The sequence below is a fragment of the Corticium candelabrum genome, chromosome 5, assembly GCF_963422355.1.
Source record: "Corticium candelabrum chromosome 5, ooCorCand1.1, whole genome shotgun sequence".
NCBI lineage: Eukaryota > Metazoa > Porifera > Homoscleromorpha > Homosclerophorida > Plakinidae > Corticium > Corticium candelabrum.
The window spans coordinates 4390386-4406771 of NC_085089.1; the positions used below are offsets into that span (position 1 = coordinate 4390386).

General features: G+C 41.7%; 2 protein-coding genes across 2 annotated transcripts; one reads left to right on the plus strand and one right to left on the minus strand.

The window, feature by feature from the left end:
* The first annotated feature begins 11910 nt into the window (after positions 1-11910).
* On the plus strand, positions 11911-14293 carry LOC134179511 (serine/threonine-protein phosphatase 4 regulatory subunit 3-like). The gene is made up of 5 exons (XM_062646431.1): positions 11911-12957; positions 13026-13195; positions 13255-13406; positions 13530-13890; positions 13949-14293. The coding sequence occupies exons 1-5, from the start codon at positions 12891-12893 to the stop codon at positions 14090-14092; spliced, it is 894 nt and encodes a 297-aa protein (XP_062502415.1). The 5' UTR covers positions 11911-12890; the 3' UTR covers positions 14093-14293.
* On the minus strand, positions 14228-16114 carry LOC134179510 (cilia- and flagella-associated protein 36-like). The gene is made up of 5 exons (XM_062646429.1): positions 15972-16114; positions 15697-15761; positions 15529-15630; positions 14619-15461; positions 14228-14560 (listed from the first exon to the last, which is right to left on the minus strand). The coding sequence occupies exons 1-5, from the start codon at positions 16075-16077 to the stop codon at positions 14294-14296; spliced, it is 1383 nt and encodes a 460-aa protein (XP_062502413.1). The 5' UTR covers positions 16078-16114; the 3' UTR covers positions 14228-14293.
* Between the last annotated feature and the right edge of the window lie 272 nt (positions 16115-16386).

The following is a 16386-nucleotide window of genomic DNA, read 5'->3' on the forward strand; positions in this document are numbered from 1 at the left end:
GACGCACCGAAATTCACACATCACTTTGGACGCTTCCTGTTTTATCTTGGTTACTACAACAGGATCAGGGAAGCTCCAGACGATATTTCAGATTGCTTGTGTTGATGTGCGGGTGTCAACCGGACTTGCATTGTCTTCATTGCTCGCCTAGCTGCCTACCCACTGAAGCTTGTCTTTGAGCAGAGAGAGGAGAACGGCTTAGGAATCCCGCTTGGTAGAATTGAATACTATTAGAGGCAATAGTGAAGAGTTGTGATCAAGTGGACTGAAGTATGTCTCATGAATACGTCATGTTTTGCATTTGCAGATTGAATTTCATGATTTGAGCTTGAACTACAAAATCTCCTAGGTGTGTAGCTAAGAGATTTACATTTGGTGTATGTAGAAAGATGTTTCATCTTCCTGTTCCTGATGTGTTCTTTGAAGATTGTGAACTGGATTCGACAGAAAACATGTTTAGAACTAACTATGTTTAGACAAAGAAATGTCTCCAATTATGTTTGGTAGTCCGGGAACTTTACACTCTTATCTGGGAACTTGTTGACTTGGTATTATGGATCACTTGTGTATGCCAGTGTTTGAGAGGGGGTTGGATTGCAGTGGTACAGTTATAGAATAAACAGAGGAAAAACAAAGTGAAAGGGCTCAGGATCCATCTTTGCTTTGAACGCTTTATCATCTGTGACAGTTAAACTTTCCGGTTTCAAAGTCAACAACAAGGAGTGTTTTTACATGACACAATGGGAAACGTTTACTGGTAAGTGGTATTATGTATCCACTCAGACTCGGGTTTCTAGGCAGGAGAAGCAGCGTTGACTAGAAGGCTACTGAAACTGTGGTCTGTAGTTGCATGTTCTTCTGCTTGCAATCCATCTTATGTACGCTAGTAGTTCATTGCGTTGGGTGCATGGGGTGGGCATTTCTCAAACCAAGAGCAATAGCATAGCTGATCTCATTTGTGCCACTCTGTTGATGCCTGGTAAGACATGGAGCTCTCACAATATGTAGAAGCCAAAAAGAGAAATCAGCGAGTCTGACTCTAGTGACAACAGTCAACAACACAAACGGATGTCGGGTACACTTTCCACACTTACGGCCACAAGAAGAAAATTGGTTGTTTGACAGGAAATGTGGCTCAGAAATCCATGCACGTGTGCACGTTTTATTTTTATATTTTTTATTTTACAATTATTAATATTAATATAAAAATTAGGTAACATATGGACTACCAGTGAACAAGAGTCAGAATTTGCATTGACAGAGGAGCTGAACAGTGCGTGCTTCCACAGCAACACGTCGTTTTTGCTAGTACCGGGATGAATTCCGGATATTCCCGGATAATTTATGTTGCATACACGTATGAGACATTTTTCTAGTTCTGCGAGACTTATTAGAACAATCATGATTTGCTAACTTCTTTCACTGAGTAGATTTGGCAGAAACGATACTTTTTTTACTACCGTAGTTACTACAAGCACATGCGCAGTAAGAATAAAAAATACAAAAGAAATTGGTGCATGTGCACTCGTCAAACAACTAACTCTTTTCTTGTGGCCTAACACTAAACACTTTTCATTGGTCTGGGTGGAAGACACACCTTTTGTTGACTTTGAAATCAGTGATTTATTGCAGAAAGCAATGATTTTCGTTCAACAACGGAGGGAAATGCAGACGTAAAAGAACGCTATTCGTGAAAAGCTAGTTTTAAGAACGTAGGTTTTTCCATGGGACTGCCTTTTTAAACAACTTCTAACTAAACCTGTTTAAATGCTAGTGGAGACACCCTAAAGGGGCATGCCCTTACAAGCAAGTAACCTCGAAATCCCAGATATTCTCATTGCAGTAGCATTGTCTATTTTTGCACATTTTGAAGCAGGGCATTGTTGGCCAAAGAGTCTGTAGTGCAGAAAGAGGCAGATGACCAAACACATGAGTATGATGTTGAAGATCAAGGGGTTGACACTGTTGAAAGGAACCTGCCTGCAATGGATAAGTATGACAAATATGAAGGAAACAGTTTAAGGAATAGAGAGAGGAAGACAAGAGGTCCACTAGCAGATGAACATATTTAGAAGTTGTTCTAGTTCTAAACATGTTTTTACATAAAATGGCTGTTCAAAATTATTGAGGTTTTTATGAGTGTACAAAGTTTACACTTTCCAGTACCCTCTACCTCTTCCCCAATGCGAATGCAATATGTTGCCACGCAAATCATACATTGAATGTGTGTGTGTGTGTGTGTGTGTGTGTGTGTGTGTGTGTGTGTGTGTGTGTGTGTGTGTGTAGTAGATTTTGTTGGAAAAAGAGACAGGTGAAGAATCCACAATGATTGAGATGACAAGTTAAAGTAGGCAAAAGGATATGGTCAGAAAAATGAAGAAGAAACCTTAGACAACAAAACCACCGTTGTAGAAGGAATGGTAGAAAATGCAGACTGCTCTTATGTCTGATCCCAAGTAAGCAATACACAATGATTGAGAAGACCAGGGAGATCAGATAGAAGGACGCAATCAGACAACTGAAGAGAGGACAACAGACAACAAGCCACTGCTGAGCCAAACAAGGCAGAATTGCAGAATGCTCTGATGCCTGTGATTCAGAATGGCAAAATGGACAACACTAATGCTGAGGGACGAGGCAGTACACCCAGTGAGAAAGAGCAAGTGATCATGACAAAATAATGTGACAAAGCGTGGGATGAAAAGAGACGACTGATAGAGACAACAGACAATGTCGGTAGATAGTGCAGACTGCTTTGAAGCCTGTGACTTGAGAAAAAGCAATAGACCCAGTGAGAAAGAAGAGAACATCATAATGTTTGTAACAATGAGTGGGACGTAATCAGACGACTGACAGAGACAACAGACAAAACCACCGCCGTACCGAAATAGGTAGATACTGCAGACTGCTTTGAAGCCTGTGACTTGAAAGTAAGGGGACAGACAAGCGTATCAATCAAGATTGCTGACAGTTTTAAAACAAAACAGTGCAACAAAAAATGTGAAGCAAACGAGAACAATTACAGCGCTCATTTCCTTGAAAGAGGCCCCTCATCAGGACAAGGACTGACGCAATAGAGAAGAACTGACGCAGAGTACCACAGCGGCTGAAGCCACCATGATCTGGCCGGACTCTTGACTTTCCTTTGTTTCTTCTCGACAGACAACGAACTAAAAAACACTCGACAGACAAAAACCATACATCTGGATATATTATATTATTTTATATTATGATATATCTTTAACACCCACATCTAGCCATCCCTTCCCTAACTTAAAACTTAGTAATACATCATAGGGTTATCTAGAGAAAGAAACACTCCAAAACGCAAATAGAAAAACATCTAATATTTTTGCATTTATTTATTTATTCATTTATAGCAAACAACTAACAGACAAAGTCAGCAAATCCTAAGCAATAACATCAGCATCTAACATTAATCTACTTTGTATCATACGAGCATTAAATTTCTACGAAATTAACAGACAGTTGCTGCATTAAATTAGCGTAGGCTTGTGTAAACAAATTAGTTTATGGTATCCAGACTAGAAGGAGTCCAAGAAGCATACGTTTTCACTGTTAGTGGGAAGAACAAAGCACCATTGTGAACGACTGCTTCGTATTTGAGATCCTTCTCAATATCTCCAGCTGCTGCAGCTGAACCGGCTGAATTTGCACTGTTAGTAACAAATTTCAATTGCATTGTGTTACTTCCGGACGGTAAGGTCGAAATAAGCAAGACGTCAACAGAAAGTTGAGGCGGCATATATATATATATATATATATATATATATATATATATATATATATATATATATATATATATATATATATATATATTGAAATAATATTATATTAACAAACTACTAACAGACAAAACCAGCAAATCCCAAGCAATTACATCAGCATCTAACATTAATCTACTTTGTATCATACGAGCATTAAATTTCCACAAATTAACAGACAATTGTTGCATTAAATTAGAATACGCTTGTGTAAAAGGAATACTAGTCGCAGTCACTACTTTAGACGCAATAGTTTTAATAGTATCCAGACTAGCAGGAGTCCAACAACCATACGTTTCCTCTGCTAGTGGGTCATTGGTATCCGCTAGGCATGCTGTCCCGATGTTCGCAGTCAACGTAATGCCTGCAATCTATATCGAATTGGCTAGTCATTGATTGCCGTATGGACTGCACGGAAACACGTACCCTGCTGGGCTCACCTGCCGGGTTGGTGGGTGCCCAGATGGGGTAAAGACCCCACTTGCCCATTATGGAGGGGCATAACGACACATAATAATAGTAGTTTATTTTTATCACACCAAATCTGGTGTAGTTCCCTCATAGGGGCAACATAAAACACACACACACACACACACACACACACACACACACACACACACACACACACACACACACACACACACACACACACACACACACACACATGTAGACAAATGACATAACTAACACACAAAATCACTTAACCTACACGCAAAAATATTACCATCTACCATATCCAATCCGTGTCCAGGATAACTACAGCTAACTATTAGCAAAGCCAGTTCTCTCACAACTTCATTTCTTGAATCTATGGCCCGTTTAAGAAATTTAGTCTGTGGTATTTTCATCTTAAGAGATGCCTCAACAAATTCTGGAATTCTTTCTACTATAGTCTCTTTGTCTCATACCAAGCCCACGACGAATACCTTTTCGATACGCTGTGTTAACAGACGTCTCTACTATACTTTGTTCAAAATTTCACAAATGACTTCCATATGCAAGAACTGGAAATAGTTGCCTTTCCATGATTGTTGTCTATATGCTATCTTTTGGACAACTTCCACCAAGTCGGCTAATGACACCATTCACAGCAGCATAAAATTTTCTTTTTCTAGCCTTCAATGTGCTCTGTACCATACAGCAACCGTTCATGGCAACGCCCAAATGTGTTATTTCCTTCTTGTTTGGTAATCTATTGCCATTGAGAAAGACATCTAATTCACTAGTGTTTCCATGGTCTCTGCTTGAATGTAATCACGACACTCTTTTTGGTGTTGTATATCAGATGATGCTCATTTGCATACATAGTACATATATCTAACATTTGTTGTAATCCAGCAACATTTGGGGACACTAGTGTTATGTCGTCTGCGTAAGTCAAGCACCCGAGGTATAGATCTGCTATTCTAGCTCCGAGACCAGAAAAGCTAAGCTGTGTCAAAAGATCATCTATATAGAGATTGAACAGAGATGGAGACAAAACGCTCCCTTGTCGTACACCATTTCCAACGCCAAAATGTGAAGAACAGTGGTTGTTCCACTTAACTTTCATTTCTTGACATGAATACCACTTGGCAAGAAATTTAACCAAATGTGCAGGAGCACCTATTCAGTAACTTGTTAAACAGACAATAAAAGGAAACTTTATCATACACTTTTGATAAATCAAGAGCACACACATATACTTCTTTGTTATCATTTGATAGGTAGTAGTCGACAGTCTCCTTCAAAACAATGGAACAATCAGAACATCCATGACTTTTTTTGAAACCAAATTGTTGTTAAGTAGACATCAGCATACCATGCAACTTGTCGCACAATATTAGTTCCAGTGCTTTTGATATTGTTGACGAAACAGCTATTCCTCTGTAATTGTCTGGATCACTGGCATCACCATGTTTATCTTTAATGACTGGAACAACATAAGATTCCAAAAATTGAGTTGGGACTTACAGAATGTCTTAAGCAAGCAGTAAAGGCTGTACTCACGTGGATAGCTAATTCAAAGCCACCATACGTAAGGTGTTCTGACTCTACTTCATCAGGTCCAGCAGATTTTCTCACTTTCAGTTGATGAAATGCTTTTTCGACCTCTTTAGGATGTATCTCAACACACCACCATGGTAGTTTTGATGTTTGTATTCGATGTTTCAGATTTATCTCAAATATTTGACGCTCTCTATCTATAGAATCGTGTGATTGACTGTTGATAATTTGGCTAAATTGCGACTTCAAGCACTTCATCATTTCACTGTCAGACATACCATTTTGTTTGTATACACGGCTGCATTTCATACTTTCTTTCTCGTACTTTCTTCCAAAACGTATCAGTATCACTGTCTAAGTCTGTGGCCAAACTTTCCCACCTACAGTCTTGTTTCCTCTGTTTTCTATTTTTTAAATGACCTTTCAAGATCATTCTAGAATTCTGCTTTGCTTTGTATAATTCACCATGTCTAGGCTTACCAGGACATTTTCATTTAGAAAAGTCATTTCTAGCCTGCCGCTTTGATTTCTTGAGATCATCATGCCAACCCAATTTACTCGTTTCTCTACCTGAGCCTTTCCGTATACATAATTTACCAGATCTCAGCAAAGCTCCACATATTGCATCAAGATATTCTTGAATATCGCGATGATGACCACAAGACTCAAGCTCATTACACACAGCAGCTTCTACTGGCATAGATATTTTCCTTAGTTCCAGTTCTACACAGTGTTTATACCTCTCCAAACTGTCCATTGCGGTTTGTTTCCACAACAATTTTTTTACCAACAGACTTGTTCTTTGGTATTGAAATCTTGCCATCTACTTCCACACTCGTTGACATGACAATAGGCCAATGATCAGATAAATAACCACCGTCCGCCCTTATCTCAAAATTTATAATCGTTTTTGTCAAACCATCAGAGACTATGATGTAGTCAATCTAGATTGAGTCTGGAAATCTGAACTATGCTATGTATTCTTAGTATTCGCTTCAATATCATCCATGCCAATAGCTGTCAGGTTGAAGTCCGACATAAATGTAGCCAGTCGTCTTGAAAAACGACTTGTGTCTTTGCGAAGATCAGTATTCAAATCTCCCAATATCATAACATTATCATACTCATTTGACTCTAAAAGACCTCCCAAAGAACCAATTTCGGTGATGTAATCCTCTACTGATTGCTCATTACCATAGTCAACTGGCATGTATGCAGAAATAATAAGTATATTTCCTAGATCTGTAGTAATCCGGATTGCAGACATTCTGTCTGAAGCAGTTTGAATAGTAGAAACAGACTGATAAAACGTTTATGCCACAATATTACAACCCCGCCAAATGGCCTTCCCAATATAATTTTGTCCATCTCCATAGGAGACACAGCAGAATAAAGAGCATCTTCGTTAATAGTCAACAATAATCCTATTCTTTTTTCTGATATCCTTTAGTGCCGCTATCCCAGAGGATACTTCAAACAGCAACTCTTTCGCGGAATTTATGTCTTGCTCACTAAATCCACGCACAACCACATCTCAAAGTGTATCACGCGATACGTACCTCATTTTATTCTGAATGTAGCACAACACACCGCATATTGTCACTGAGCGCGATTCAGGAGACTCCGCTATCACACATCATAATTTGTTCAGAGCTGGGCATACTATGATTATCTAGCATTGAATTAGACAAAAGAGTAGTTTCTCCCAGTAAATGACTAGTCAAGCTTCTAGTGAAATTACAGCTACCTAGAAAGCAGCTGGGGCTGTGTTACAGGCTTTACACAAACCAATACCACCTAGTTGAACAGGTAATGTCGCTTTCTTCCAAGATTTATAGATAAAGATGAGTTTGCTATTGTCTCTAGGTATTGACAACGAGCACAGTTGAATCGAGAATACTGCTCTTCAGCTTTTCTGGTGGGACAGTCCTCATGAGAGGACTAAGTTTGCAGATGTTGAGACAACTTCAGAGCAAGTGAAACTTCACCTGAGGGTCTGCAAGGTCAGAAAGACGCCCTTCACAAGACAAAACTTTATCCACTCATTTTGCACATGAACGATCAAAGATAGAGTCGGAAGCAAGGATGAGCAAATTTAAAAGTTCAGCCCTTGTAATTTTCTCTATTCTTGCACTTGAGGAGGAAATTCCTTGAAAGATGTATCGCCAGATGGCCAAAATACTTCATTTTTATGTTGATGTGAAGGCCATGAGAAGGACCTTTGGACGTCAGTAGATCTAGCAAAACAAGAGTGTTACCTTCTTCTACAAAGGTGCCATCGTCCAAGTACAGGTTGGGCCTTGGAACAAGATCATCCAATAACGCTAAGACAACTGGAGAAAAGAGCAGAGGGCCCGAAGATGTCTTGATTGAAGGTTTGCCAAAGCATAGTTCCCCTTGACAATGATAAGACCATTGACACCATGCGAAGATCTCTGGAAACTCAACATGTAATTGTTGTAGGAAGGTAGATCGACTGCATTACGTAAAGACATTGGTAAAATCAATTTTGAACAGCAAAGATCTTTGTTGTTTCCATGTAACTTAATGCATTTGGACAAAGCGTGAATGGCCGCTTCTAGACCACCCTTGGCCCCAACTGCAATGTGGCCTGTAGGGATGAAAACATCTGGCAACTTTGACTTTACAGACAAGCAGCAAAGGCGACTGCCATATGGCACAAACCACTCCAATGGCAATTGGTTGGATTCCACCTTGTTTTGCATAAGTCGGTGAGTGGAACTCCAGTAATCCAGGGAGCAATTCGAGTATCTGCATAACCGAGAGGACGCACGAACGCATGCAAAGACCATGGATGACTTAACTGTCAAAGGAGGTGAAGTATTTTCTGTCCATTCAGGAAGTCGTTGCTCAGGATGGTGTTGACGTTCTCAAGAGCCGCCGGATCATCTACAGCTGCTGGATCATCTACAGCTGTCGGATCATCTACAGCTGTCGGATCATCTACAGCTGCCGGATCATCTACAGCTGCCGGATCATCTACAGATGCACAGCCTAAAGACCCAAGTGCTCTCATGACATCAGAAAAACTGCCTTCTCTAGTGAGAGTCAGTGATCGTTTGGCATTGGCTTGTCGAGTGGGAAGTTGTTTAATTTTCTGATTTTAGATGCCGGCATCGTACCTTGCATCTTCCCAAAGTTGTTTAAGATCTCCAGTCAGCCCCCTTGATGACATGAGATAAGTTCTGCTTTCTCCATTTGTTGCCTTTTCTTTTCTCCTTGATGTGGGCATCGCATAACAGCTTTGGGGAACAAGAAAAGACGAACAAAACTCCAAATACCCGTGTGTGTAGCAAAAGTCAGTTTTTTGCCCAAACCTCTCTGCCAATAGTAGTCGCACAGAGCGAGGAACATGACAAATTGTGTTAACATGAAGTGTCATTATCTCATTCATTAACACCTCAAATATAATAGGTTCCCAATGCATGTGACACAAGAACTGCTCAGGGACACTAGTCTCACGTAGCCAGACCCTTGCCGCGTTATTATCCCACCGCATTCCGGTGGGGTAAAGAGGTGTTCAAACGGTCTTTGGTGGACTATCAATATTCATAATGAACACAACAACTTGCGTGTAGCAGATGTCATATCGTGATGTCATAGTTGTTTTAGCATTCTGATATACAACACTTGCAGCAGGAGAGAGACTCGCAGTTTGCGCTCTATGTTTGTCTGAGCAACGGACTAATTGCATGGTTGCGAGCAGCAATCATTTGTCTGCATGGCTGTTTCGGTTTGCTTTTCCAGGTGCAGTATACGTAACCTACAGGAACGTATGTGTCAGCTAGGCTTAGGTCTGTCTGTGGCAAACGATCCACGCCTAGGTCGATGTGTAGACATGGCAGCTCGTCAGACGACAACGACACCACAGACTTGTAGACAAAGACTAGATACACAACAGGTAGGCTGAACGACACTCGAGATGTCTCTGCGTTTCAAACACGTCAGTGAAAGCAAAACCGAACAGCCACACAGACATACGATTGCTGCTCGCTGTCGTCAACTAATCTAAAGTAGAGAGTGAACACTCATGTCATGAGCGACACTTCGATGGCAACGAGCATGCTCGCAACCATATGCATGCAATGAATTGCTTGTTTCAACTGCATTTACAGCTCACTAAACAGCTACACCTGCTCGTCCGTTGCTCAGACAAACGTAGAGCGCAAACTGTTAGTCTTTCTGCTGCTGCAAGTGTTGTTTATCGGAACGCAAAAATAACTACGACTTCACGATATGACATTTGCTAAAGTGTGTTGTCATGTTCATTATGAATATTGATAAACCCCCAAAGATCGTTTAAACACCTCTGTACCCCACCGGAATGCAGTGAGATAATGACGGCAGCAGAACAAACCTATGTAAAGCATGTCCCCAGACCCTATCTCGCCGGAAGGGTGTAGGCGGGAAGGGTCTGGCTACGAGAGACTACAGCGACACCTGTTGCTTTTAGAACTAGGTCATCCAGTCGTTGATTGCTCTCATATTGTGTAGGTTGGTGAAATATGTCAGTTGGTACAGGCAAAGAGGTTTTCCATCAGAATGTATCCCTGTAGATTGAGTTTGGTCAGAAATAGTTGCTGTAAGGAAGTTAACAAGGCAAAATCCAACTAGAAAGGTCTGGATCCCGCCTTTACTAATTGCTGTGCTCCTAAGAGGACTTCTAATGTCAACCCCAACATTATCAAGTGTCACCTCTAACGTCATCAAGTGTCATCCCCAATGTCATCAACTGTGCCATAACTTCCAAATTAAATTAGCCTGAATAGACTTGTTTGGGACCACCTGTATGCACCTATAGTTCAAGTGGACAGCAGGCGATCAATTGCAAGCTGGTCTGGCAATCTATGGTTGCTGAGCACGTCTAGGTCTACGTAGTTCGTACCTGTGAAAGCGCACAGTTTGAATCTATCTGCTTGAAAACTATGTCAAGTGCTTTTTGCTATAGAATAGAGTCTGCATGCAAAAGTCTAAGAAATAACCGCAGAGAAGATATGAGCATGTGAACTACGTAGAAGGTTATCACTCTGCCAATTGTAGGTCTCAGAATACAAGCCTACACTACACGTGTCACCAACAACTCCCTATACTTCCCTTCAACATACTTCAGTTGTATGCAAAGGCCTTGAAAGTGCAACAAACACCAAACAATGGTCATATCATCCCATATATTGTACTTTTATTGAATTAGTTTAACGCTAATTTTGTTGTTGAAAGTACTGGACACTTAATGACTTGAGGGGTGACACTTGATGATGTTAGGGGTGACACTTGATGATGTTAGGGGTGACACTTGATGACATTGGGGGTGACGCTTAGAGAGGTCCACTTTAGAGCACTTATCAGCAATTAGTAAGGAAATATGGCAGGAAGTAGGTGGGATGAAGACACCCTCGTGCTTGGAATTGTCATGCAGGCACAGGACAAGGCTAGCGTGAGAGAGTCTGGAGACGAGGCTACAGGTGCTAGGGTTACAGAAATTACCACTGTGGACGTATGGTTTACACATGGCAAATTGGACAGCACACGCACTCATTGTGTACCGCTGGTGTTAATTAGCGTGCTAGTCTACGTGATGATGTCTTGTGCTTTCAATAGGTATTGAATGTCGACAATTTTACGTGGAAGTGAACGTGTCCACACCCCCTTCTCACACTCTATGTTAATTCTCACACTCTATGTTAATTAACAGTAGCCTCAAACTTACAGACTAGAGCGGGCACGAAGCACACAAGTCTAGTCTGGACCAAAACGATACTAGAGTGATTTCAGGAGTATTTAGAAAAAAACCAACGCTCAATGGTAGTTTAACAGCTAGGGTTGTTTTACTGAGTTCAATAATGAGACGAAAAGATACCGAGCTTTTGCATTATACAAACATATTATTTGTAAATGACATGAGATCTCATGAACGAAGAGACGTCTGCCAAGTTTGCAGCGATGTCTTGGTGGACAGCATGAAACGACGACTTTTTGATTCTGCGGCAGAACACTAGCTAGTCTTATACCCCATTCACACAAACACAGCTCCGAACTGAGCCAAGCTGAGCCAAGCCAGCCTGGGCTGATGAAGCGAGCCAGCCCTTGTTCACACGACGTTCTGACAAAGCAAGCCAGCCAAGTTTTAGTAGGCGTGTCTCTTGGTGCGCACGCTAGATACAGACATCGTCATGGAACCAGCTGTCTGCACTTACTTCTCGCTGGCACTAGAACAGTCTGTGGAAATATTGAGGAGAAGTACCGAGCATAGACGTCGACGTCGTCTTTGTTTTGACAGGCAACAGGCACTACACAACCGAACCGAACCGAACCGAACCAAATCGTGCTGGCATGGCAACTTGAGGTGGGCCAACTCAGCACGGTTCCGTTCGGTTTGGCTGGCATTCACACAACGAAGTGAAACTGAGCCAAACCGTGCCGTACTATGCTGGCACAGTTACAAATGCTCGTGTGAATGTGGTAGTAGTGAGACTACCCCTCGACCATTTGTCAAAGGTGATGGTGTGGCAATGCTTCTGTGCATGTCCTGTCACTAAAAGATTAAAAAGATCGAAGAACTGGAGCTGAAACTTAAACTAAGAATGCGTGCTTGCACGTGCCTCTGGCGTGCACTTACACCCACAAGAATTTCACACGTGCATATTCAGTGTTAGTGCACTTAGCATAACCAATTACCGCTAAACCAATCAAATTTAGAGCCAACATTCCTGATCTAAGACGCTGATTGGCTTAGAAGGCTATTTCCGAAATCATTTTAGTACAGTTCTGGTTCAGACTGGAGTCGTGTGCTCCAGTTTGGAAGTACGAGGCTAACTTAACAGGTGCCAGTACCTGGCAGCAGCTGTCTCGTAACCTAGCTAGCAGAGAGGATTTTTGGTGCTTCTTCATTATCTTTTTGTTGTTTTGTGTGTTTTATTTAAACAGATCATGTAGTTTTCTACTTTTTTAGTTTATCAGCACTTTTGATGTGCAATATCACAAGGTTTAAATGTGTTTTTATTCTCAGGTGACTATGGGCATTCTGTGCTACTAGGATATATTCTGGAGCTGCTGTCATTTTGTGTTGGGAAGCACACATACCACATCAAGAACTACGTCATGAGGAAGGATCTGTTGGGTCGTGTTCTTGTTCTGTTACAGTCATGTCACACGCACCTTGTACTCTGTATGCTGTAGTGGTGCCATTGTCTGATGTTAGTGTACCAGTGATGGTTATGTTTTATTGCATTTCAGCTGCTTTGCGATTCTGCCGTCGAATTGTGGGTCTCCAAGATGAGTTTTATAACCAGTATGTGGAGCGTGGGGACCACTTTGCTCCTGTTGTGGCACTTTTCCAGAGAAACAGCAATCGTTACAATCTCATCAATTCTGCCATTGTTGAAATGTTTAACTTTATCATAAATGTTAGTATATTGCGTTTGGCTCGCTGATTTTACAGTAATACTGTGAATATCCTGTTTAGGAAAATGTTGAATTGCTTATTGTGTACTCTGTCAGACGGTTTATGGATGTGTTCAGGGATATTGCTTATGTGAAGACCTTTGAAAAGCTAAAGGTTAGGTATGATCAGAATGAAGACAAGAGGAAGACAGCTGATCGGAGGACAGATGAAAGGTAACAGTTATAATGTCTCTTTGATGGCTACGTAACTGGGGGACTAGCATGTACATCCAAACTGCTGCAATGTGCAACTACTACATGTACATGTATGTAATAATCTGTTCATGTCTGGTGTAGTATGCCGGCTCCTGTTCAGAAAGCAAGTCGCTTCAGGCGGGATGCTCGTGATCTTGATGAAGATGAAGAGTTCTGGTTCAACGAAGAAGATGAAGACGACTTAGACTTTGATAATGGGGATGAATCAAAGAGTGTAAACTTCAGTTCATTTTCTCTCAGAGACAGCACTCCCTTGTCTCCTGTCAAAGACAGGCCTCTGTCACCTCCATTACATGCACCTGGATCTCCGCCACTTGGCTCACCTCCCTTTACTGCAGGACGAAAGGAATTCAGATCCTTACCTGTGAGCCTGAAAGAGCAGCCACAGTCACCACCGAGTAGACCTATTGTAAAGCCTCAGACGGCAGGCATCAAGATAAAGGTATTCAGCCATTACACAATAAAACTGCTTCAACTGATTATTCCAAAAATTGGTGTAGGTCAACCCTCTTCATTGTATTTCTGGTAAATTGGTTGATTATCCAGATGAAGATTCTGATGAGGAAGAGAGTAATTTGGACTGCTTGGCCGACTCAGACTCACAAGATGGCCAGAGCCCTGCTAAAAAGAAGCGACTCGCCTAACCTCTCAAATGACAGTCATTATATTGCACATACTGTATAACCATATGTTCTGTTAGCAGTGTTGTGTTAGTGCTAATGTTGCTATTGCATCTCATACTCAGGTGCTAATGTTGTTATTGCATCTCATACTCAGGATGGGACAGTACTCTTTTTTTGCGTTGTAAGTACAAGTTGACTAAGAAACAGTCACAACACATTGAACTATTTCTCATTATTTTTTGCATCGACTACCTCACGTCTGAGACTTTCTGCAAGCAATCGAGCACGTTGCAAATCACTGTCTTGATTCACAGTTGGGACATCTTGTGTGGCTTCTGGAGGCTGGTTCTGCCAAGCCTCTCTTATAGGTTCCCGAGGTGACTGTAGCTGTTTGGCACGACCTCCCCTTCTTGAAGCTTGTAGCTTCTCTCGCATAGAATTCAAGTATGCTTTGCGTTGTTCAATGTCCATTTCAGTTGTTGGGAGTTTCTAAATGTCAATATTCAGACACTTGAAGTTGTGAGTTAGCAAACAAAGAATAACTTACTAATCCTTCAGGAGATGTCATTAGGCCTCCTCGAATGTCTTCTTGTGCACGTTTCAGCCATTCACTAGCAGCATTACCACTTGCCCCTTGGGGTATACACTGTATGCCTTGTAAACCTGCTAGTGTGTGCAACATCCTCCGTTTATCTACTTGAGGTAGTTTTATTTGGTCAGCACCTACACTGCTACATGAAGATGTTGATGTCATGGCTGCTGAGACCGCAGAATTGGTGGCTGATTCTGATGCTGAAGCTGAGGTTGATTCTGAGGTAGCAATTGAACTGGAAACAGGATGTCTTTGTCCTTCTAGTTGGGACAAAAGTGAAGCTTCTTTTCTGCTAGATTGAGACATGTGAGATCTTGTTGAAGACATAGAGGTAAGTATTGGTTGTTCTGCTACAGGTTGACTGGGTTGTGTAGCAGTAGTATTTTGTCTCATCTCCTCTAGTGATAATGCCAAAGCCTTTTCCAGTTGCTGCTGTTCAAGTTGTTCCTTGGCTAGTGTACGATCACGGTCGGCTTGAGAATCGGCAATCGCTTTAGCCAAATTTTCCTCAAATTGTTTGTCTTCAGTCTGGGTTTCGCTGGTCAATCTGTGCAATGTCTCTTGCAAGCCACGCTCTTCCTCTTCCTTACTTCTCTGGATTGTGGAATTTTGTCTTTGTACTTGTTCTAATTCAGGGGTTTTCTCTGCAGCCGTCATGGGTCTCATGCTGTCAGGAATTGTCCCCAATTGCCTTTGCAAAACTTCCAGAGCTTGCAATTCCAGTTCAATGTTTTTCTGCACCATTACATGTCTGAAGAGTTCATAGTCATCAGCTGAATGGACAAGTTCAAACAGTTCCTGCAGAAATTTCAAATAAGCTGGTCAGCACAAGTAAATGAACACGAAGTAAGCGGAGATGTCTAGCCTCGTGAAAGCTGGACTGTGCACTCTCAAGGCTGCAAGACTGTACAAACTGCTCGGCAGAAATGCCTAAATCATCTAGATGGCTCTCCAATAGAGATTCTACCTGCAAGCCACAGCAAAAGCTGCATGTACCAACTAAACCAGTCTTGGTAGAACTGCCGAAATTTACCAGTTTTCCGTAATTCTGGTGGATTTCTGTGTAAGATAGCTGGTTCTCTTCGTCAGGATCAAACACTGAAACAACATACAAACATCAAACGAAAGCCTACCTAACCGGAATAGGATACATCCAGTCATGACTTAACTCGATAAACCAATTCATGCAACAAACGAATTACACACAAAAATCTAGATTGGCGTGTAGATGTCACGTTTCTACAGTGGCGGAAGTCGACCGTCATGAAAGCAGTTTGCAAGTGCACGGTTTGGGCCAATTATTATTACCCAAGCTGTTCTCTTCCACGAATTTCATAACGGGAGTTCGCCATTGTCGTGAGAGCAAAAAGCCGACGACGCTGTCATACACCCAGTCCTCATTCGACGACGTCATTTCCTACCTACTGAAGAAGGCCCGTATAACACCAGTAGGCCTAGAATGTTGACTTGCGCATGTTCAAGAATTTGTTCTAGAGAAGTCTAGCGCGACTGGAGATACCGGTGAGTGGTAGCTTTGTAAATGCAGCAGAAGTTTAGCACGTTTGAAACTGTTTAGGAACAGGCGAGACTTTTAATTGGATCGTTAGCTCCTAGCTTGTTGGCAAAGGAAGGGAGCATGGGTGACGGTTCCATCTTGTTACCTCGCGCAGCGCGAGCGCTGTTTCGAAAAGGCGAATGTGCGGGAAAACCGACGTCAGGACTG

Bases quoted from the DNA above. Each gene is read 5' to 3' on its own strand.
- LOC134179511 (XM_062646431.1), top strand. From the start codon at position 12,891: ATGAGGAAGGATCTGTTGGGTCGTGTTCTTGTTCTGTTACAGTCATGT. The intron at 12,958-13,025 runs GTATGCTGTAGT...ATTGCATTTCAG, and splicing joins TCACACGCACCTTGTACTCT to CTGCTTTGCGATTCTGCCGT. The intron at 13,407-13,529 runs GTAACAGTTATA...TGTCTGGTGTAG, and splicing joins GATCGGAGGACAGATGAAAG to TATGCCGGCTCCTGTTCAGA.
- LOC134179510 (XM_062646429.1), bottom strand. From the start codon at position 16,077: ATGACGTCGTCGAATGAGGACTGGGTGTATGACAGCGTCGTCGGCTTT. The intron at 15,631-15,696 runs GTAAATTTCGGC...TGTGGCTTGCAG, and splicing joins ACCAGAATTACGGAAAACTG to GTAGAATCTCTATTGGAGAG. The intron at 15,462-15,528 runs GCTAGACATCTC...AAATTTCTGCAG, and splicing joins CACAGTCCAGCTTTCACGAG to GAACTGTTTGAACTTGTCCA.